This window comes from Cordyceps fumosorosea, assembly GCF_001636725.1.
Source record: "Cordyceps fumosorosea ARSEF 2679 chromosome Unknown scaffold_6, whole genome shotgun sequence".
NCBI lineage: Eukaryota > Fungi > Ascomycota > Sordariomycetes > Hypocreales > Cordycipitaceae > Cordyceps > Cordyceps fumosorosea.
Genome location: NW_017387306.1, coordinates 984,353 through 1,006,536, shown reverse-complemented (window position 1 = coordinate 1,006,536; position 22,184 = coordinate 984,353). Strand labels below are relative to the sequence as shown.

The 22,184-nt window shown below is 56.6% G+C and overlaps 7 protein-coding genes across 7 annotated transcripts; all 7 read right to left on the bottom strand.

Moving 5' to 3' along the window:
• Positions 1-65: 65 nt before the first annotated feature.
• ISF_03478 (arabinan endo-1,5-alpha-L-arabinosidase A) lies at positions 66-1,556 on the bottom strand (the record flags this gene model as incomplete). The annotated part of the gene is made up of 1 exon (XM_018847084.1): positions 66-1,556. One exon carries the CDS (start codon positions 1,554-1,556, stop codon positions 66-68), a length of 1,491 nt encoding a protein of 496 aa, XP_018705973.1.
• An 860-nt stretch (positions 1,557-2,416) lies between these two features.
• Positions 2,417-5,578, bottom strand: ISF_03477 (Membrane protein,Tapt1/CMV receptor; the record flags this gene model as incomplete). The annotated part of the gene is made up of 2 exons (XM_018847083.1): positions 2,417-3,088; positions 3,152-5,578. 2 exons carry the CDS (start codon positions 5,576-5,578, stop codon positions 2,417-2,419), a joined length of 3,099 nt encoding a protein of 1,032 aa, XP_018705972.1.
• A 406-nt stretch (positions 5,579-5,984) lies between these two features.
• ISF_03476 (Dienelactone hydrolase) lies at positions 5,985-6,765 on the bottom strand (the record flags this gene model as incomplete). The annotated part of the gene is made up of 2 exons (XM_018847082.1): positions 5,985-6,305; positions 6,370-6,765. 2 exons carry the CDS (start codon positions 6,763-6,765, stop codon positions 5,985-5,987), a joined length of 717 nt encoding a protein of 238 aa, XP_018705971.1.
• Positions 6,766-8,000: 1,235 nt separating this feature from the next.
• Positions 8,001-8,873, bottom strand: ISF_03475 (Zinc finger, U1-C type; the record flags this gene model as incomplete). The annotated part of the gene is made up of 1 exon (XM_018847081.1): positions 8,001-8,873. The coding sequence occupies one exon, from the start codon at positions 8,871-8,873 to the stop codon at positions 8,001-8,003; it is 873 nt and encodes a 290-aa protein (XP_018705970.1).
• Positions 8,874-9,406: 533 nt separating this feature from the next.
• ISF_03474 (covalently-linked cell wall protein) lies at positions 9,407-10,536 on the bottom strand (the record flags this gene model as incomplete). The annotated part of the gene is made up of 3 exons (XM_018847080.1): positions 9,407-9,523; positions 9,580-10,290; positions 10,363-10,536. 3 exons carry the CDS (start codon positions 10,534-10,536, stop codon positions 9,407-9,409), a joined length of 1,002 nt encoding a protein of 333 aa, XP_018705969.1.
• A 6,374-nt stretch (positions 10,537-16,910) lies between these two features.
• ISF_03473 (karyopherin Kap123) lies at positions 16,911-20,448 on the bottom strand (the record flags this gene model as incomplete). The annotated part of the gene is made up of 3 exons (XM_018847079.1): positions 16,911-17,850; positions 18,034-20,350; positions 20,403-20,448. 3 exons carry the CDS (start codon positions 20,446-20,448, stop codon positions 16,911-16,913), a joined length of 3,303 nt encoding a protein of 1,100 aa, XP_018705968.1.
• A 561-nt stretch (positions 20,449-21,009) lies between these two features.
• On the bottom strand, positions 21,010-21,525 carry ISF_03472 (peptidoglycan-binding LysM domain protein; the record flags this gene model as incomplete). The annotated part of the gene is made up of 1 exon (XM_018847078.1): positions 21,010-21,525. The coding sequence occupies one exon, from the start codon at positions 21,523-21,525 to the stop codon at positions 21,010-21,012; it is 516 nt and encodes a 171-aa protein (XP_018705967.1).
• Positions 21,526-22,184: the final 659 nt, after the last annotated feature.

The following is a 22,184-nucleotide window of genomic DNA, read 5'->3' as shown; positions in this document are numbered from 1 at the left end:
ATTTAATAAAAGCCAGCCGCTGTTTTCTGCCCGCAGCATAGCGATACTACATAACATCTACCTCGTTAAACATGCCGGACCTCCAAGTTGTCAAACGTCGCCCTCGTCCGGAACGCGCGCACGCCATTTGTTCCATGGCTGTACTTGTCATCCGACACCGTGAAGCTCGTAATCACGTCCCGTCCGTGCGTGACGCTGCAGTCGAACTGGCTACCGACCGCCCGCACCGCGACCGTGTACGCCGTGTTCGTTCGAATCTCCGCCTCGACCGTGCGGATCTCCGTCCACGCACCGTCATCCGCCCTGCCCACCACGATCCTGCCGCGCGCCCCGATGCCCAGGTAGTACCCGCAGTACGCATCCACGCCCTCGCGCAGCCTCGTCGCGCGGAACACCACGCCCGCGTCGCCCTCGCCCTGCGTCGGCACCGCCACGTCCACCGCAAAGTGCTGGTCCGCGAAGTTGAGGTTCAGCACCGCCTTGGGCCCCGCCGCCGCCGCCGCGGTGCTGGTCATCTTGAGCTTGCGCGCGCTCGCGTCCCAGGCGCCGCCGTACGTGGTCCAGCCGAGCAGCCGGCCGTCGCGGAAGTCATCCTGCACGCCCATGACGACGGGCTCGACGGTGCCGTCGTCGCGGAAGACGAGCCGGTCGTAGGCCAGCTGGCGGTCGTTGCCGTCGGCGCTGCCGAGCGGGTGTCGGTGGTACACGATGTAGTGGACGTCCGTTCCGGGCACCGTGATGATGCCGTTGTGCCCGGAGCCCGTCGCCACCGCCAGGTCCTGCTCCAGGATCTTGCCGCGCCGCGGGAACGGCCCGGTCGGGCTGTCCGCGATGCCGTAGGACACGGCGTAGTCGGGGCCCTGCCAGCCGCCCTCGCTCCAGAACAGGTAGTACCGCCCCTTGCGCTTGAGCATCTGCGGGCCCTCGACGTAGTTGTCCGGCGTGATCTCCTTGTACACGTCGCCGTCGGGGAAGGTTCCCAGGCTGACCATGTCGTCGTTGAGGCGCGCGACGTTGGCGTGCCCGTGGCCGCCGTAGTAGATGTACGCCTGGCCGTCGGCGTCGTCGATAAAGACGTCCTGGTCGATGGGCTGCGCGCCGTTGTGGTACCGGTCGATGAGCGGCCCGCCGATCGCGTCCCGGTAGGGCCCCTCGGGGCGGTCCGCCACGCCCACGCCGATGCCGCCGACCTCGTCGTCCGTCTGGATGTCGTTGGCGGCGAAGTAGAGGTAGTACTTGCCGTTGCGGGAGATGGGCGCCGGCGCCCACACGGCGCGCCGCGCCCAGGGGAAGCTCGTCGTGTTGAGGATGTTGGGGTGCTTGGTCCAGTTCACGAGGTCGGGCGAGGAGAAGGCGTCCAGGAAGGTCTGCGCGTCGTACTCGCGCGAGTAGGTCGGGTACACCCAGTACTCCCCGTTGTAGAACTCGTTGTCCGGGTCGGCGTACCAGCCGTCCACGAACGGGTTCCCGGCCGGATTGGTCGGGTAGTCCGGGATGGAGGTGCTGCTTCCAGACGTGGACAGCAGAGCTGCGGCAATGACCCCGGACATCTTCATTTCCGCGACGGTAGTGAGATGGGATGGCGGGTCGCGCGGGGATACCAAATCGACGATGTCAAACGGAGGACTCTCCGCCGAGACAAGTCGCGTCGTCCGCCGCTATGTATATGATGACAGCTCACTGCCAGCTTCACCATGGGACTTTTCTTGGAATGCAAGAGCCGTACCACCTGCCAGATGCACACTAGTTAGCGTAGCTGCAGGAGGATGCACATCGTGCCAATCGTGGGGGAGGTTGTCTCAGAGCTCGACCGCCTTCGCCTGCGCTTGGATCGACGTCGATTGCTTGACTTTGAGGACTTGAAATAACATTGATAAGTTCATGTTATGATAAGTGAAATACCTATGATTGACGGGCCATACACTGACACCGCGAGGCATTGATCGTGACACGTTTCACTCACACACTCTTGACTCGCACAAGTATCAAGTAGTTTTGTGGTGATGCTCTGACTCCGCACCGTAACCGCACCCCGCATCAGCACGATTCTGGCAGCCAAGCCGCCGCCAGCAACGCCGTCTTTGTCTAAACGGGCCTTTTATTCCTCTGCCCGATATTTAGTCTGTTAGATCGGATGGTTTATTGGCCCATTTTCATGATGCTATTACTAAAGTAGACTTTACGTCTTTGGCTCAAACTAGGATGCGCTCACAGTTGTTTGTTAGTTCTTCCTGCCTGTGTGCCGTGTGTGCCATGTAATCCTTCAAGTCGCCGTTGATTAAAATGCTAAATAGGTAAAAGGAAGGAAATGTGCCGATAGACGCCAGAACCATGCAAAACCTTTGTGTCCCGTGCCGAGAGCAACGGTAGACACACCCCTCCACGTCTGCAGAAGAACATTACGAAAAACCGTCGTTTACCAAATGCGCTTATTCACCATATCATAGCGAAAGACGCCATTATAGTCCACGTCCGCCGCCGCCTTCTTATCCTCACCCGCCCTCCGACCCTTGCCGCCTGGCAGGCCCTCCGTCTTGTCTGCGTTTATCCAGCGCCGTCCGTCATCCGACACTTCGACGTCGCCGCGCCCACCCACGCGACGGCCCTTGGTATCATACGACTCTCGCTCCGCCAGCCCGCGGGCGACGAGCTGCTCCTTACGCTTCATGGCGGCGTACCGGCCGCGCGCGTACTTGAGCAGCGCCATCCCGAGGAGGAGCTTGACGATGAGCAGCACGAGGAAGGCGATGAAGAAGACGACCACCATGGTCAGCGCGGCGACGAGGTCGTCCGACGTCCAGGCGTACCAGGGTCGCGCGTGCGCCGCCCCAAACGGCTGCCCGTACGTCGCCCGCCCGAGGGAGTCCCGGATCAGTGTGTCGAACCGGTTCAGCGCCGCCATCATGGCTGGGGAGGACGGCCGCGCCGACTCCTCGGCCAGCGACGTCTGTGTGGACTGCGGAAGCGGCATAGGCAGGTACGTGGCGAGGAACATGTGATACGTCTGGACCGAGGCGCGGATGAAGAGGCACGACAACGGGATTACCGCGAGGCCGAGGCGGCGGGTGAGAGAGGGGCTGGTAAAGGCCTAGGCGTGTGTGCATTAGGCAAAAAGGTCACTGCAAGTTGATGCCAGGAGTTGGGAGCTTACATGTGTATAGTAGTCCTTGCACAGGATATCTAGGGTTCGCGAGTAAAAGTGCGGTTTGATGTTGTTGAACTTGGTGACGTAGGCATGCTTGATAGTGTCCACCAGCATCTCGCTACCGACGACGATCAGAAACGGCGAGAGGACCTCGCCGGACCATAGCCAGGATGGCAGCGCTGTGAAGCTATGCGGCAAGATGGACGGGTGGTGCAGCGGCCCGCTGCTCCCTCCATCCACGTCCAACTCGCCAAAGCCTGCCCCCGGCACCGAGAAGCCGCCGACCTCGACCATGTTGCGCATCGCGATGATAAGCAGCATTATCCAAAGATGGAAGCGTTCCACAACGTCGGCGCACGTCAGCTGGAACAGGTTGTCCTTCTCGAAGCGCTTGAAGACGGTGCTCTTGATCTCGACGAACTGATTCGACAGCAGCAGCGTCAGCAGCGCGTTCGAGTACGAGTTGACGGCCACGTTGAGTGTGATGACCTGGTAGTAGAGCGCTATCGAGTGCAGGCAGTTGTACGCCAGCGCGAGTACGAACATGCCCGCCGGCAGCAGCACCTTGGAGCGTCCGGACGCGGTCCGCGACAGCGTCTCGGCGCTGAAGAGGCACTCGAGGATGTCCTGCCCAATGGCCGACAGCAGCCGGTCGCCCACCTCGAGGATGTTGAAGATGACGTAGAGCTTGATGGCCGACTGCGCGCGGATGAAGTGGTACATGCGGCTGGCGTCGAGTCTCATCAGCGCAAATGAGCTGCACAGGATCACTGCGCCTTGCAGCAGGTCGGCCTTGTTGTAGGTTGATAGGTTGGACGGCATCGACCTTGTCCGACGATGGCGAAAGGTGCCTGACTTGGGGCCGGGGCCGTGCTCGCGGTGCTGCCCCGAGATGTGCCGCTGCGTGACTCCACCGCCAACCGCCGCTTCACCGTGGCCGTCTACGCACACAACACTGGCGGGTTCACTCGCTCGACTGATACTTCGCGACCGGTCTCCGGCCGTGGATTCACTACCCGCGCGGCCTCTAGTCGCGCGTCCTCGCCGCCAGAGCCGGCCGATGCCGTGCCGGACATAGCCGAATAGCCAGCTCGTCTCCTTGCCGACGACGTACGCCCACCAGCGCACTAGCACGCCGATTGCCATGAAGAACCGGATCGGCAGTATCGTGAACGTGTGCAGCCAGGCATCGAGGCAGGCGAGCGCCCCAAAGTATAATGTTCTTTCGAGGTACGCCGGGAGGAGGATAACGTTGCGTAGCCGCTCAAACTTGACGGCGCTCGACTCGTATGGGATGTCGCTGGTGTGAGAGTGGTGGATGTAGAGGGGACTCGGTCGCTGCCCAGCAAGCTCGAGCTGTAGGTGCGTCGGCAGCGACATGGGAGGCAGCGGAATCATGGGCGGCATCGGCGACGGTGCGCGACTGCCTCCAGACCCCTTGATTTCCGCCGCCGCCGCTGGCGGCACCACCGCAGGCAGCCCTGGCTGGATCGCCGGCGAGGGCAGCATGTCATTTGCGCGCTTCTCGGCGCCAGCGCTATCGCCCTCCGCGTGAAAGTTGAGCGGCGGCAGGGTTGGGCGCTGTGGCGGCACCGCGGATCGAGGCATGACCGCCGAGTATGGGGGGAGCTCGAAAATCTTGGAGCGTCCTGTCGGGGGCGTCGAGACGGTGCGTGGGGGCCTGGACCGGGGAGCTTCGGTGCGCGCGTTGCGGGCCTGGGCGCCGCGTCCCTCGTAGATTCCCAGTCCGCCGGTCGGCGGGTGGTTGTGGTGATGGCTGTGGGGATGAAGATGATTTCCGTTGCTGCCGTCTCGCGACGCCCCCAGCTCTGGCTGCGCGAGCAACGATTGGCGGATGGCCTCCTTTTGCTGTGAAAACTTGCCGTGGTCAAAGGACGGGCGGGTGCTGGGCGGCGCTGGGCCGATCGGTAGCCACAGCGGCGACGACATGAGCTCCTGGATCTCCGAGGGCGGTAGTCGCGCGACGTTATCCGCAGAGCCGGCCTTGGTGTTGGAGCTCCCGCGTCGAGACTTGGTTTGCGGCTGCTGAAGATGGGCCTCGCCGCCGGCATCGCCATCGTCGTGAGGCGGCGGCGTGGGCTGCTGTTGGTGGTATCGGTATCGTGGCGGCTCTTGGTCCGGGCGAGGCGTGTCGCTGCGGCCACGGTCGTCTATTCCGTTCGTCGTCAGGCTGCTGCCGCCGCCGTGGAGGAGCTGCTGCTGCTCCGTCCAAGTTCTCACGGGGCTGCTGGCCGTTCGAGAGCGCATTTCCGTGATGGCGCTCGCGCGTGTCTGCAGCTGCGGTCGCTCGGTCGCGCGCATCACGGGGTCGGGGAGCATGGTCGCCACGGCGTCAGTTGAGGAAGGTGATGCGCTGGCTGCCAGCTGGGGCGGCGACAACTGCGGACTGATTGGGTCAGCGGTAACAGCCATGTTTCTTCAGATTCTCGGCAGCATGGTTCTGGAGGACTGCAGTGGCGAACTCGCAGGGCAGAGTTAGATAGAGGGAGGAGGACGTTGGGGGAGGTTCCGGTTGTTCTTGCAAAGTGGCTGGATGATGATGCCAACTGGACGTTTTTTAGCCTGTTAATAAGTTGGCGCAACGGCTTGGGTACAGGTTAGACAACCAGTGTGGGGCAGCAGCAGCCTTGCGAGCTGGTTGAGCCTCGCGAGCTGTCGGGTGAACAGCAATAGAAATAAGTAGCTTTTAAAGATTTAATTTGATTGGTATACGTAGCAACATAATTATTTCTGCCCTCAGTTCTCGCCGTAATTATCACTCCTAAACGGCGAGCTAGCTAATCACAACTTCAAGCCTTCATAGCCTGGCCCCATGCAGTCAGCCCAGGTAGTTGTCGAACCAGGTGACAGCCTGGAGGAAGGCTTGCTCCTTGGCAAACTTTTGCTGCTTGTCGCTGAGGTCGCCGCGGACCGCGAAGCCGTGGGATGTATTCGAGAAGAGGTTGATCTGGTAGGGTTGCTTGGTCTTGGCGAGAATCTCCTCGGACCGGTGACGCTTCTCGGCCGGGAAGATGGAGTCCGTCTCGGCGGCGGAAATGGCAAACGGGCCCGTGATGGCGGCCAGCTCGTCCTCGTCGACAAACGACGGGTGCGCCGAGTAGCCAACCTCGATGCCGTCCTTGTAGTGGCGGACGACGTACTGCGCGTTCATGTCAGTGGATTTTTGCTTTTGCACACTTGGGCGGCGTTGCAAACAAACGTACCTTGGCGCCGAAGCAGTAGCCCACCGCGCCAATGTGCTTCACGCCCATGCCGCGCAGCGCCTCGATGCCCTTGACGACGATGGGGTCCACGGCCTCCTTGGTGTGTGGGTTGTCGCCGGAGCTGCCGTGCGCGAGCCAGGTGCTGAGCTCAAAGCCCTCAGGGCGGTTGACCGGCACGGGGTCGCCGTTGAAGAGGTCGAGCACGACCGTCAGGTAGCCACGCTCAGCGAAGGCGTCGGCCATGAGCTTGCTGTTCTGCCAGATGCCGATGACGTCGGGCAGGTACAGGATGCCGACGTCTTTGCGCTCCGTCTTCTCGGCGGGCGTGGCGACGTAGGCCTCGATGGTGTTGTCGATTTTGATGATTTTACCCTTGGGCTCGCCCCTTACCTCCATGTTAGCTTTCCATCACACACAGTTTGACCGTCTCCCGTCCAAGGGGGACTGCTGGCGCGTTGCGTAGGGTTCCGTGCCCAGCGAGCCCAAGCTATGGCGGGGTAGCTTCCTGTCGCGCGCAGAAGCTTCTCGCCACAAGAGCTGCAGAGACGGGTAAAGAGAATTAAGAAGACTCACTCGTGGAGTGTTCCCAGGGTGCAGCAGCGGGCGGGAGGGTAGGAAGCCATTGTGTGTATAATTTGTTCGTGTTGGTGCGGGTTGCAGGCTGCAGGTTGCAATTTCTTCAGTCCGTCGTGGTCGAAGCCAAGTCTATATAAGTAGCGAAACACCTTGGTTGCGAACGGTGACGTGGGCATTGGAAGTCTTTTATGCGCTCGAACTTTACTAATAGCTATTCTCTAATTGTCTCAGCCACCATCATTTCTCCCCCTCTCCTCCCACCAAGAAACCAATACTACGGCCCGAGGCAGTGGAACCCCAAAACAGCTCGTCGCGGGATGCAATAGGCAAAATTGGTGACGCCAACCGGTGCCCCTCCTGCTAGTGTAAATGGCGAACAAAATGCCGGGGATAACTTGCCTCTGCTTACCTGGACGACTGAATCTTCGGATTCAAGGGTCTAAAGGCCGTATCCATACCGACCAGCTTACCAAAGATTTCAACATAAAAAATCCATTTTGGAATGGAAACGCAGTCACTCGGCCGACTGAGGTGGGGATAATTCGGCGCTGGTTGGTCCGTCGCGGGCAGGCCAGGATCCCACAGGGCAAGGATCGGGAGCGACTCCGGCAATGCAAAGACCCAGGCTTCCTCACAAGCAAACGCGCAACGTCTCGGCATCTTTCATCACTTGCCTACTTGACCGTTTGTTGTTGGACCCCCGTTGCGTGCATTGCGGCGCTTGAATCGTGGCTTAATTCCATTTAGCCCTCTTTTCGCAGCGCTTCCGCCACGGTGTTAACCCTGGTCCCTAGCCGACACATCCGACAGGCCCCAGCGGCTACGGCACCTACGAGCGCCGAAGTCGGCTTGAAAAGTTTCAGAGCTTCATTTTCTCTTTGACCTCGGGGCAGTGCATTAGACCAAACAGAGGCTGGGTAAAAAGAGAGCTGTGCAGACTGTAACTGCGATGAATGTCTGTATTTGGGTATCATGTAAACCAGGCTAATGCCATGCCTCCCAATGCACCAACATGTACATAAAAGCATATCAACAAAATTCGAGGGAAGGGGGACCTATTTCGTTCGTAGTCCCTTTGGCTTCCTCTTTTTAAACACCACCGCGCCTACTTCCGCGCCCGCATCTTCCGACTTGCCTATCGTTTCCGCGATGCCACTGTCGGCCACATCAAGCTCCTCCTTCTTCACAGCAGACTCCGGGCTCCCGTCCTCTCCCTCGCCCTTCTGCAGCTTCACCACGCCATCCTCCGCCGCCGGCTGCTTCTTCGCCAGCGACCCGCTCAGCAGCGCGTCCAGCTCCGCCGCCTCCTCCTCGTCCTCCGGGGCCGCCTTCGAGTCGCGCCCCCACCGCCGGGGCTTCTTGAACAGCCCGCGCACCGCCTCCTCCTCCTCCTTTTCCTCTTCATTCTCCTCGCGCTTGCGCACGCCCGACGCACGCGCCTCCACCGCGGCGCCCTCCCCCTCGCCACCAGCCGCCCGTGGACGCGTCTCGACCACGCGCGTGCTCGTCACCGTCCACTCGCCCGGCATCGCCATCTCCGGCCGGAAGCTGCTCGGTATCGCGACACCCAGCTCGGCGAGCTGCTCCCGCTGTTTCTTGAGCGACGCCTCGGACGCCACCGCCGGCGGTGGCGCGGGTTTGGATGTCGAGGGCGCTGCGTGCGGGCGCGAGGTTGAAGGCGCTGCGGCGGAGGACGCGCTACTCCCGCTGGCGACCACACCGTTGAGGCGCTCAATCTCTCGCTTGGCGCGCTCTTTGTCTCGCTCGTCTCGGTCGTGGCTGCGGTGCAGATCCCGCAGGGAGCGCTTGATGGCGCCCTGGTGCTTGGCCGTCGACTCGTGGTTCGCACGCTCGAGCTTGGTGTCGCGCACGTAGACGGCGCAGTACTTGCACCAGTACCGAGGGGTAGACTTCCAGTATTCCGACATTATTGGCTCGTTAACCCTGCAAGGAGGGCTGTGTAATGGTGTGTTTTGAAAGAGAAATGTGCAGGTTGTTGAAATCTAGGCTTGCATTTGGGGCAACATAACGAACGATTATGTCAGCAGCCCAGGCAGCCAGTCCTGCAGGTTTCCAAGTCCAATTTTTATACACAAGGCAGCGAAACTATTCAAAAAAAAATTCGTTGATCTCCTTTATATTTATACCTTAGACTATGTGTGTTATGTATTAATGCCCAAGCGCCATGCGAGAGCGACCGTCATAAATACGACAGTAAAACAGACGACTTCCGCAACCACATTAGGTCCGTAAGATCCGTGACAAAAAGCAATTCCAACCAAGCAGCAGAGCCACTGAACAAAATTCCTTTCCAAACGCGTGGTAAAATCAAAGACATTACATTCGTGGGTGCAAATAGAAAAACAAAATGCCGCCCGAGAAAACATCAATCGCCAGGTTTACCTCAGCGAGCATGACGACTCGTCGCCTCCTCTGCTAGCAGCCTATACTTTCAAGGCGATTACAGGAAGAGAGCAGCAGCAAGACCAGCAGCGGCAAGGCCAGGAATGACCTTAGCACCGGCAGCGACGGGGACAGTGGAGGTGGCGGTGGGAGCCTGAACCTGGCCGTCGGAGATCTGGGTGACGGGAGATCTGGGTGACGGGAGCACCGTCCGTCCGAGATCTGGGTGACGGGAGCACCGCCGGTAGCAGAGGGAGCCTGGATCTGTCCGTCCGAGATCTGGGTGACAGGAGCACCGCTGGTGGCAGAGGGAGCCTGGACCTGGCCGTCCGAGATCTGAGAAACGGGAGCGCCAGTGGACGCGGGAGCCTGAATCTGACCATCAGAGATCTGGGAAACGGGAGGCAGGTTGCTGGGGGCCTGAATCTGGCCGTCGGAGATCTGGGAGACGGGGGCGCCGGGGGCCTGGTTGCAAGGGGTGCTGTGCGCCTGGACCTGACCATCACCAATCTGGCACATGGGGACGGGAACGGTGGTGGTCACGACCTGGGGCTGACCATCGGAAAGGGCAGCGACGACGGTGGTGACAGCCATACTGGTGGCGACGGGCGACTGCATGGGACTGCCACCGTTGCTCTTCTGAGCGCTGCACGGCATGGCGACAATCTCGATGGCCTCGCACTGCTCAGCCCAGTGGCGGTCGTAGAGGTTGTAGAAGTCACCGGAGCGGCACTGGTAGAAGACGGTAGAGGGGCCGATAGCCAGGGAGCCGTTCTGGCAGGTGGAGAAGCCGGCAGTGTAGATGGCACCAGCCTGGGCGGGAGGGCCATCAAACTGGAACTGGTAGTTGGCGACGATGGAGCCAATGCGTCCCTTGCTGTCGGTTAGGACACCATCCTTGAGGTCGAGGACGAGCGAGTTGTCACCGGAGCAGTCACGCTTCTATACATGGTCGTTAGTATGTGCGTTCACATGGCATTTATGGCGCAAGGGGACCAAAGATTCTTTACATACCTCGATGGAGCGCTTGCTGGCGCCGAGCTTGAAGATGCTGACTTCAAACTTGCCGTTATAGTTGCCAGTGCAGCCCTGGGGAGCAGCGCCATCGGGCTTGAGGCCGGAGGCAGCGCCCTGGGGAACAGCGGCGACGGTGGCAGCAAGGCCAAGGGCGGTAGCGGTCCACTTCATTGTGTCTGGAAGAGGCGTTAGCAAGGCATTCTAGGCGGATTGGGTGCCTGGTGTGCAGCTTGTGAAGGGGGGTTCGACGCGAACATCTGCATTCCAGAATATGCATAGGCATGGGAATGTGAATTGGTGCAGAGAACCACGGAAGAACAAGAGTTGCGAGCAATTGGCAGCAGAAGGAACTGGGCGACGGTAGCGTACCGGTTGTATTAGATTAGGTTGTGAAGCGAAGGAGGAAATCCGAATCAGCGACGGGATAACGAAGGTCGAGATCTTGTTACCAAAACGACGGGTGGAAACAAGAAAGATATCGTCCGAGGAGCGAAAGTAGAGCACTTGCGAAGAAAGAAAGAGCAGGATGTGAAGAGGAAGAGAAACAAAAGGGTGGAGAGGAGGGATCGGCTTGGGTAGATATATTCTCACGCTGCTGGGTCCATGTTGTCTGGTAGCATTGTTCGACCGTTTGGTGGGAAACCTTGAGGGGGGACACGGTCTACGGCACCAGGGGAGGGGGGTGTGAAGAAGACAAGACCACGGACAAAGCAACTACTTTAGTATGGAGCATCTGTTGTTGACAGACTAAACAACTCAGCGAAGAGGCCCGCAGAACTAGAAGAGGGCCCCGGTTTCTGGATAGTCGGACGAATATAGCGGCAGGGCATCAGTGAGACCAGGGTTGTGGGATGCGGGCTTGATCTGGCGGACACGGCGAGGCGAGGCGAGAAGTGAGTGGTTGCTAGAGCAAACAGAGGCGGCTGAAGAAAGAAGACAGTAAAAGCGGCGGGTTGGGTGCGATGTGGGTTGGGAGGGCAAGGGAGGGGAGTGTACAGATGGGTTGACGGGAGAAGCAGAGAATGAATCGGTGTGAGCGAGTGAGCCCTGATGATGGTGGACTGGGACTGGCCAATGCCAGCGGCGGGCCTGCGAGGAGCCGGAAAAAGAAGTTGTTGAACTGTTTAGTGATAGATGGCAGTGCTGGGGCTGGTAGAGGAAGAAATTCGGGTCGCCGCCAGCGTGACGTGGAGCAGTTGATCCTCAAAGTTGATCCTCAAAAGCGATATTCCAGGAGAGAGCAGTTGAGGAGCAGACGGACGGATTGACTGCGAATGGGTCGGCCGCCGGCTTTGAAAATGTGGGGAACCCTGGCTACGGGTGGAACGGTCCACAGCGGCGGTGCAGGGGGGTGGTTGGGGCGCCAGCTGCCTGTTGGGGGCTGGTTGGTGGTTTCCTATGGCGAAGAAGCGAGGAACGAGCGAGCTAATAACGGAGGTAAAGCAGCTGGCAACTCGCAACTTGGCAGCTGGCGGCAGCTGGCAAAACGGAGACGGTAGCGTTAACTGGGAAGCTTGGAACGCTAGCAGAAAACAGTCGGCCGGCCCCATCCCGAGGCATCGTTGCGCAACGCCACCAAAGGACTATTTCCGCCGCTCCCGCAGCCAATCAAGGTTCTGGAAACGGGGCTACTTGTCGAGGCCACAGGGGTAACGCAGTGTGCAACCCATCCAGCCATCACATCACCATGGTACGGACACAAACTGAAAGTACGTAGGTAGAATTGAAAGGAGAGAATCCGCGCTTTTTTTTTTTTTTTGTCGAGTGCCGAGTTAGCCGCCGAGTTGACTCGAGGACCTCACGGCGGTTCTCGTTAAGCCGCGCACAATCACATTCTTCATGTGGTGCGTGCGTGCCCCTGCTGCCCCTGCTGCCCCTGCCGTCCCCTGTCGGTAAGGTACAGCGGCCGCCCTCGGCTGCTCGCTGAGCGATGGGATCGTGCGGGGAGCCCAGCCCAGGACCAGGGCCAGCCAGCAGTCTTGTCTTGGCGCTTGGCGGCGATACGCCCTCGGATACGTCACTGTCACTGGGTGACAAGGAGGAGGACAAAAAAAATTTCACCATGTGATGTTGTCCGCGCCTATGTTGCCAATCGCTTCAGAATGGATGATATCAAGGATAGAATGGCAAAGGGTAAGGAGCCTATCCGTAGGCTACTTTCTATTGCATTCCAGGACAGCGCATCGACCAAACCTTCCTCACCGGGTCGAGCCACAAGTAATAATGGAGAACTTCTCCCCTCTGCCTGAATTCTAGCTCCAGGTAAGCCTGGATGATTCGTTGCTCGTCAACTCCTCTGTCTCCCTCACTCCCTCATCAGTGGAACCTCGCTCATCAATGGCACATCCTTTGGTGGCGCATCTGCGAGGCTAACAACAGGTATAATAAACTTTCCGTCGTCTTATCAACGTACCCAGCTAGTCTCTCGTCCTTCTTGTGCGCCGTTTGGCTCTTTTTTTTTTTCTGTCTTTCTCCCAGCAACGAGGTTGGGATGACCACGCGCCAGGTACGGGACGGGTATTAGCTCAATTGACACTCACTGGCTCCAACTGATACGACCACCAAACACCAGTAAAGATGAGGTTCAAAATAGCACTCCCATTCCAATCCCCCCCCTTGGAATGCTATATGCTTAATTGTTCCCTCCAGCCATTCGCCCATTCGGGGTGTCTCGCTCGCTTCTAGTTCTTTTCATTGTTGCATGATCCAAACGCTCTGCCCAGCGTCTTTCGATATTTCTTTTTCTTCTTCTTCTTCTTCTTCTTCTCCTACCCCAGCAGCTTTCTCGCTTCCGCAGCACAGGAGGCTGGCTGTCGTTATCCTCCACACCACCACGGATAGATGGCTAGACGGCATCAGCAAAGCGTCAAGCCCACTCACACGCAGCCTGACCTGGCAACCTGGCAACTGGTTACATGCGGCAGAGGAGCAGCAGAAGAGGCCGGACAGCGGGGTGTGGGTTTATTGCCAGCGACGATAGTGCCATGCTTGGTCGAGGAATGGCGACTGCTGGCCGGCTCCCTGATTCCGTTCCTACATACATCCTTGGCAGTGAGCAACAGTCTCTTCTTTTGCCTTTGCCTCCAGGTCGGTTATTGTTAAATTTTTCGATTTGTCTCTCCTAATTTTTGGGTATTCTCTTTCGTATTTCTCAGCCCCCACCATCACCACCCACCCGATCGTGATGTAATGGCGACTCATCGGAGCATCTTCTCCCAACAGTTCTGCTCGTGCGTTTTCAACAACCCGGATTCTCCAAACATGACCAGTTCCCACCTTTGTCAAACACGCAGAAACTCAATTCGACTTTTTTTCAACGCACCATCAGAGGCGCTAGCTGGCATGAACCCTCTTTTTCTTTTTTTGGCAGCATCTCTGGATTCATGACAGCTGCCATCCCACACATCCCCCTCCAGGAGAGGACGACGCTCGCAGGATCGTCCATCAACTGCACAGATTAATCTGCAATCCATCATGCACTTACCCCGAGTACATAATCTGTACCGTAGTCAGCAAAGGCAACGTGACAGCTAGTCTCCAATTTGCATCGTTATCATTACCCTGCACAGCGCGCGCGGGAACCAGCCACAAATTACCTCACCACTCACACTTCCCAGCCAGCCATGTTCTCCAGCCCGGCAGCGGTTGCCATGCAGCCCGTGTCGTGGTCCTGTCTTGGCCGCTTCGAGTCGACCCGGCAAGACGGCGCTACTAGTAGACTGTGGCAGGTCGGGTAAGAAAAAGTCGATTTGTCGATTGCACTGCTGGCAGCATGTTGGGTGCTCCTACAGGCGGCACGCCCAAGCCCTCGCGTCGAGGAACCGACTAACAATTTGTCACATCAGTCCCAAATCAACAAAATAAACCGGGCATCAGTGCCTGATCTGGCATCTTACCGTCGCCTTACCTTATTACCTCGTACCTTTGTCCCTGCAGATGTTTGTAGCAAGACAAGACATTGTCGTAGTTGCACGCCATGCCGCCTTCAACATGAGGTCACTGCTGTCAACAAAGCCACTGCACATGCACTCGCTCATCTGCTCTGTGACATTGATGCTCCGGCAACAATTGATACCTGCAAGGCAATATTCTACGCTCCCAGCACATGTGGCCTAGTTGACGTTGGCGCCCGCCATATGCAGTAGTACCACATCGACCCTGCCTGTGCATGTACATATGCATCCCAACTCGTGCGTTGGCTCTATTGCAGGGACCATAACGCTCGGGGAAGCACCATCCATCTCGTTGCCCATCTTGTCATGGTAATTTGATGCCCGAACCCTAATCTCCATAATGTGCAACAATCTCGCAACCTTTGTCCCTCGTGACCTCCATGGTAGTTAGTTACTTCTCAACCAACATCAAAAGAATGCCTCACTTCTCTGATCATGAGGTCATACCCCACCCAGAATTCTAGGAGCCATACGACGTGTGTGTGGGACATAGGGGGGTGTGGCGCCAGTTCAGTACCGCTGGTTGCGCCGGCTGAGGTATCAAACTGGGCGATCAACCAGCACCTGGGAGTTCAACAAGCCCGGCCCAAGCAGTTAATGGCAAGTGCGTTCCCTCGCAATTTGCACTTTCCAGGGTACACAGTACGGCATGTTCATTTCAAATTACTGGCAATCGCGGCACCGCAATCGCGTCTACCTTGCAGGAAACCCTATAGGGTAAGTAACAGGGTAACTAGCAAACAACTGCTAATAAGAAGCCGGACCTGGGCAACCGCGGAAGTTAGAATCCTAGCACGCCAACACACTGGTAGACATATTTCATCAGGTCTATTTTCTTGGCTGCAGCCTCGTCTATGGGCCTCCGAATTAGGCAAAACGAAGTGTCACCATGGATGCTTACTCCCCGGTGGCTCGTCACTTCCGGCGGCCCTACGGTCACTCGACGCCTGATGGATCTCACATATGACCTTGTTCACTCTCGTATCGAAGAAACAAGATTCGCTGCTGCATGCTTGTTCGACTCTGCCAGCTAGGTAACGCTACTCGCGCGCAAAAACCTTTCCAATGCTTCGCCGCTCGTAAACTTTGTCGGGACCGGTCCCCCGACTGCTAGCCCATCTTTACCATTATGAGATAGACTGACGGAAACGTCAAGGCACACCCGTGGCAGTAAACGTGCGAGAGAGAAAGCCATTTCCAGGGAAATTACAGATTGTAGATTCCTACCCGCGAGTTGCTTGTACGACCTCGCATTGATGAAAGCGCACATGACAACTGTGCTGCGATGCACGCGACATTTGTCTACTTCCGGTCGCCAAATACTTGATTCTTTACTTCCCTGTCTCTTTGTCTCTATCGTTGGAGTAGATTCCGACATCGTGGCCATTAATCCGTAACACCATACGCACGCTCGCCAGTCTTTTACAGCAGCGTAACCCGCGCAACCACACTTGGGTATTGGTTACATGTCAGGAGGAATTATTGATTCAAAGCAGTTGGAATCACGCATAGAGTCCAATATCGTAGGTAGATCAGATTTTTTCCATCTCTAGTGCGGATACCACCAAGCTCTACCCCTTAGTAACGTACCCAGCTTCAACCGCTGGGCGGCATCGCCACTAGAGATCATCCTGTGTTGTTGGTTTTCGCTATCTCATTTTCTATCGACTACCATCCGTTTCTCGGAACGGCCTCGTGGGGTCTTGTCAATGTGTACGCCCCCCTCCGGGTCTCACCATGCCGTCATCACCCAAGCCGACAACAGATCGATGCAAGTCACCGTCCATCTCTTCATATCTGGTCAGCCGAGCACCTGTCTCAGAAGTGATGATAATTTCACCTCCGTGGCAATCGCATTTCTGTTTTCGGCGCGTATTGCAATGTGCGAAACATGCAAGCCACTTGGCAATTTGTTGATCTGTTGGTACGTACCCAGTTGAGAGCCTCTCAAGGCCTCTGTCTCCCCATGAACGGACGACGCAGAGCCGCTGTTCTGAACACGAACTTGTGCCACACGTCTGGTAATAGAAAGCATACTCAAGTTAATTTCTGCCTTACTCGCTTCGTTAGTGGTTAGCACCTTTTTATAGAGGTCACATGTCGTCTACAATACTCGCGTACGTACGTGGTATGCATCATGTCTCAGACGGCTGCGCTCCTCAGCCTCTCATAGACCAAACGTTGCCCGTTCTCAAGAAGGCCACTAAATCAAGTAAGGGGCTTAGAAAATACAGTGCAAAGTTTTCGCTTTGCCAAGGTGGGTATTTTTGATAGTGTTCATAATGATAGTGTTGTTGACAACAGGGTATTGCGTCGTGGACGTGCAGCGCTTATTTTCATTTTCAAGGATCGAGCCAATCTTGTGCGTGCCATACAAGGCAAAGTAATCTCACTATTATTCTCATTCCCAAGGTGTACTTTATCCTCAAGCATATTAAACGTACGTTACAATCATCGCTTCATGGTCAAAATCATCGAAACCAAGCCTCCTGCTAATGCTATGTATAATCTTAAATTCGTGACGAAATGTGTTGCCACTCATCTTCCGTTCCTTGGCTCGTTTATCTCGTATTGGCTTATATTCTGGTGCTCTTACTGCAAACCGGCCAGTTGGAGAAGGCCCGGGTGATTGGAAAGGAGGTCGGGCTGGGCTTTGTAGAGGATGCCAACAGCGCGCTGCAGAATCTCGCGGCTGCTAGGCTCAAGTTGCTCCTCGGGAGGTGACAAGACCTTCTCAAAGACGCCAAGAAGCTGGGGAGTAAGCTGCTGGACAGTCTGGTTGGACTGCTCGTACAGAGTGTAGATACACTTGTAGATAGGCTCATTCTCCTCGTAGTCCTCCTCAAGAGGCAGGGCATTGACGACAGCAGGCAGGGCCTCGCTGACGAAACCAGCATCCGGATTCTTCATCATCATGCGGCAGAGAGCGCCAGCAACGTTATCAGTGAGGCGCATCTCACGGACAGCAATAAGAGGCTCAAGCTTTTCCCAGATCTGGGGGTACAAGGGGAAGGTCTTGGCGGTATCGGCAGAAGTGTAGACGAGAAGGCCCATAGCATAAGCAGCATTCGACTTCGCAAGAGAATCAGGGTCCGTGAGACGACGGCCAAGTGCCTGGCCAAGCGACTCAGTGAAAGGGGTCATGGCCTCGCCAGCGTGCTTGAGGACCTCGGCAATAGTGCCGGTAGCAGTGGAGCGGTGAAGGTCCTCAGTAGAGCTGGAAAGCTTGAGAATAGGCTTCTCAAAGATCTTCCAGAGTTCAGCGAAGGAGGGACCGAGGGCAGTGGCAAGGCCGGTGACGACCTCGAGGGCAGTATCAACAACAAGCCAATCATATTCTGACGAGCCAGCATCAATCTCCTGCTCACCCTCCTCATCACCAAGGTCCTGCTGGCAAGGGTGCGAGCGGGTAATGATCAAGGTAATGACAGAGACAATCTCCTGGAGCATCTCCGAGTTCGAGGCGAGAACAGCAGGGCCACAAGCCTTGAGAGCGGCAGCAACATTGCGGTTGATGTCGGTAACGACGCTCCTGATAGTTCACTTGTTAGCATTGGAACAGCAAATGTGATGCTAAAAATGAAGTGATAAAGACAATTGCAAATCAGGAGTAGATAAGGCGTGTTCTCAGCAACCGCATTTTGCGTCTGAGTGAGCTGGGTATAACGCAAGGTATTCATCATGCAATTTGGTAGGATCAAGGATAGAAACGTACCGTTCACTGTCTTCGGCCCAGAGGTTGTTAGTGGCCTGTTGAAGAGCCTGGCCAATGCTGACAATGGACGCAGGTGGGGTGTGCTTAGGAGGCATGCCAGGCTCCCACTTGACACCAGCATTGGTCTCCCAGACCTGGAAGACTCGAGTATAGATTCTCCAGAGGGTGGAGACGGCGGACTTGCGGCAACCTTCGTATGTGTTCTCAGTGAAGGGAGTAATCTTCTCGATTGTCTTTTCAGTGTATGTCTCAAGGTTGCTGCTATCGCAAGAGTTTGCAATGACATCGCCGAGGACATCAAGGGCAATTTCTTGCTCAAGGGCGACGGCGGTGACGGCACCGAAATCCTCAAAGTCTTCGAGGTCAGCCCAGTCATCCTCATCAGCTCCCCCAGTAGCAATAGCAACATCGTCCTCACTCGCGTTGGCCTTGATCTTTATTTTCTTGCCGCCAACGACGATGGAGCCTTCACCAAGTTGGCTGACGTCAACGCCGGGAAGATCAATCTCCTCCTCTTCAAGGTCAAGCGAGGCAAAAAGACCATTGAAAACTCCGTCCAGGAAGTGGCTGAACTGCTCCTGGTAGACCTTGGAAAGGCTGGACCAGAGGATAAAACTTGTCTCCTTGAGTCTGGGGCTGTCAAGATGAAGGGCCTCCTCACTGGCCTTCATGAGGTCCAAAACATAGGGCTGGAAGACCTCGGCACCAACAGCAGTGGCAATGCGTCCCAAGGTGTCACAAGTGGCACTGCGGAGATTCATCTCTTCCTCGCTATCCTTGATCGTGACAAACTGTCCAAGAGCCTTCATCACCTCGTCAAAGTAGGGCTTGAAGTCGCCTTCCATGGAAGTTGAGATGGCACCAAGGGCAGAGGCAGCACCGGCACGAACGCCAAAGTCATCGTGGCTGAGAAGCTTGACCATAGGACCAATAAGGTTGGGGCCATATTGGGCCATGACCTTGTTCTCGATACCATCACCGAAGGTGTCTAGAGCACCGCACGCGCAGCGGATGATGGCAACATTCTTCTTGTCGTTGCCAGCCTGTGAAGCAGCCTCAAGGTTCTTGAGCACAGCGGAGAGAATCTGCTCGTGGTGGGAAGCCATCTCGTCAACCATCTCCTCAGCCAGGTGGATAAGTCCAACAAGGGCAGCGTGGCGGACCTTCAGCTCGTTGTCAAGAAGGAGGTTAACAATGGCAGGCAGGAGCGGCTCAAGCTGGGTAGAGATGAAATCAGGGGCACCGGCGGCAGCGTTTCCCAGAGAAAGCATCGCAGACATTCTGTAGCTAGGATCCTGACTCGTAGCAAATGTGGGAAACTGTTCCAGAAGGGGAACGATGACCTGGCGAGGGGGCAAAGAGTTGGCAAGCTCTTCGACAAGACCAATGGCGGATCTGGCTGGGGACATATCCTCATCGTCGTCGTCGTCGTCAAGCTCGGCGACGATGTGCATGGCACCAACCATCATTCTCGAGGGAACGTCGTTCATAGCTTGCAGCTTGCGAGGGCGGAAGCGAACGGTCTGAATGAGGAAAGCAACGGCCTGCGAGCGAGCGTCCTCCTCAGCCTGCTTGTTGCCAGCCAGGTCCATCATGAACTGAAGGAGGTCCTGGAGGTGAGAGCCAAAGAGGGCAGAGTCGAAAGCAATGAAGCTATGGAAAACGTCGAAAACAACCTTGTAATTCTCCTCATCCTCGGCCTCAACAGTAGCCTTGAGGATGCTGACCATGTTGGGGATGAAGCTGGCGACAGCCTCAACAGATTTGGGGTCCTCCTCAGGGATGATGTTGCTGAGAATAGCGCCGATGCCGCGGACGATGTTGATGCGAACATCCTTGCTTTCCGGGTCCTCGATGCGAGAGTGGAACAACTGGAGAAGCTGATGCGTGTGATCGGTGAAGAGAATGGGGTTGTTCTCAAGCATGGCATAGACGAGGTAAGAGCCAACCTCGCGGGCCACGACGTTATCGTGGTTGTTCAGGGGAATGATCTGCTGGAGGAACTCCTCGCCTTGCTGGTTCTCCATGTCGAGAGTGACGAGGTCAGCAATCAAGCGAGCCAGAGAGTGTCGGGTGGCCGCAGAAGACTCCTTGAGAGAGCCTTCAAGCAGATGGGTGCGGCACATCGACTTCTTATCATCGGGAACATTGTCCCAATGCTTCACAGCTATGCGGGAGGCCTGAACAGAGGCCAGCTGTCGGATGGGAGCGTCGCCATGAGTGAGCGAAATCTCGACGAGGAGCAGCAGGCACTCGGGCTTCGAGTAGTAGTTCTTTTGGAGATCGGCTGTGACGGCCTTGACCTGTTCCGTGTCGGCTGCAAAAAAGTTAGAATCTGTCAAATTGTGCCGCGACGTGAGAAAACATACGAACTTGGCTGGCCTGCAGCAGCTGCACAAGCTTATCCTTGTCCATTTTTACTCTGACTCTTCACTCGTTGGCAAAGCCTTTACGAGAGAAAGGGGGTTTTGGCAAAGTAAAAAGATGTGTGAAGGAAGAAAAATTTTGTTCGAGTGCCAGGGTCGCCAGGAAAAAAATAGAGGGGTCAATTTGCCCCGCCTGGCTTGGGCTGGGTACCTTATTAACAACATGAGACGGCGCGTCTTGCGGTCAGGCCCACAACAGAGCGCCAGCCCAGCCTGCTCATCAGTGATATACATACATTGAGTGGTGTGGCACGACGGATTTGTCCCCATCTCCTCTTGGGTATCTGACCTCTCTTACTGACGTATCTCGCCTGTCTGAGGTATTCCAAGGGATACCGAACAGAGGACAAATACATGTCGGCTTTTGCAGGCACCTCGGCAGTCGCCAGAAAAGAAGGACGTATTCCATAAAATTCGCAAGGCCTTTCGAGTTAAGCCTACGATCGAGTCGTTTGCCCAGTTTCCAGTGTGAGGACCGAACCGCGTATTCTGTCGGAAGAAGCAGTGTATGTCGTTACCCATCAGCAGAGTAGGATCCTTAGTGAGCTTGTCACTCCTCGAGGCAGATCTGCGACCCAACGGGTAGCTTGTCACAATCAAGCTTGGGGTTGAGCGCCAGTACATCGTCGACACTCCCTCCATGAGCCTCTGCAATGTCCCAGCACGTGTCACCATGACGGATGGTATACGGCTCGGCGCCGGTGGGACAAACCAGCGCGCTGCCTTCGTCAGAGCGCGCGGCCACGTGGAGATACCACCAGAGAAGCAGCAGGGCAACACCAATAATGACTCCAAAGTTGAGTAACGGCATGAGTTCGTGCCGCCAAGACACCAGGCGGCCGGCGCTGGCGTTGCCAGGCAAGAATGGCTGCGCGTCGTCGTCCTCTGCGGCGAGCTCATGGCCAACCCGGGTCAGCCGGCCGTATCGCGAGCCAGGAGCGCTCTCCCAGTAAGAGCCATCGGCATCTTGGAATGTGTAGACACCCGTGTCGGCGTCATACCCGACGCGTGTCATACCCTCGGGCAGGCGCTCCTCGTCATCGTCATATCTCGATTGTCGGGGCATTGCGTCGATGAGATGTGAAAAACGGCACCAAATGAAGTTGGCGATGGTGTTATTGATGGATAAAGATGAAATAATACCAAATTTAGTCAGGCAAAAATTATTCAAGGAAGAAGAAGTCTCGAGTTGCCTTGCTGATTTAAATGTTTCAACACCGAGGAGCCTTAGTCATCAGCCCCCTGGCGTGGCTGTGCCACCCTCAGCCTGATTGACAAGAGAGGTCGGCTAACCTTCAACTTAGCAGAGGGCTCCTAATAACGCACAGTTGTACTCTAAATCGTGCGCTCGATCGCTTTCGGCCTCGCGTTCCTTTGCTTGCCGTTTAACACGCCGTTCCTCCCTCTTCACGTCTGCTTCCTGGCGTCGTCGCTGGATCAACTCGGACATGCTTCGTGCAGGCACAATGCTGGCATCGTATTCCAACACCACACACCATACTCCGCCGTCGTCGCAGCCAGCGCCGTCCATGTTACGGACGAAAAGGTAAAGCGCTTCTGAAGAGCTTCGAGGCTCTCTAGACACACCCAGCCGCATGACCTGTGCTTTTTGCCGCCTGCAGCGACAGGCTGGTACATATGAAAGATGTCCAGAAGCTCTTGCGCCGTGCTTGGCTTGCCCATCGTGCGTTTCACTCGGGCAGCATATGGATATAGCTCTTTCGG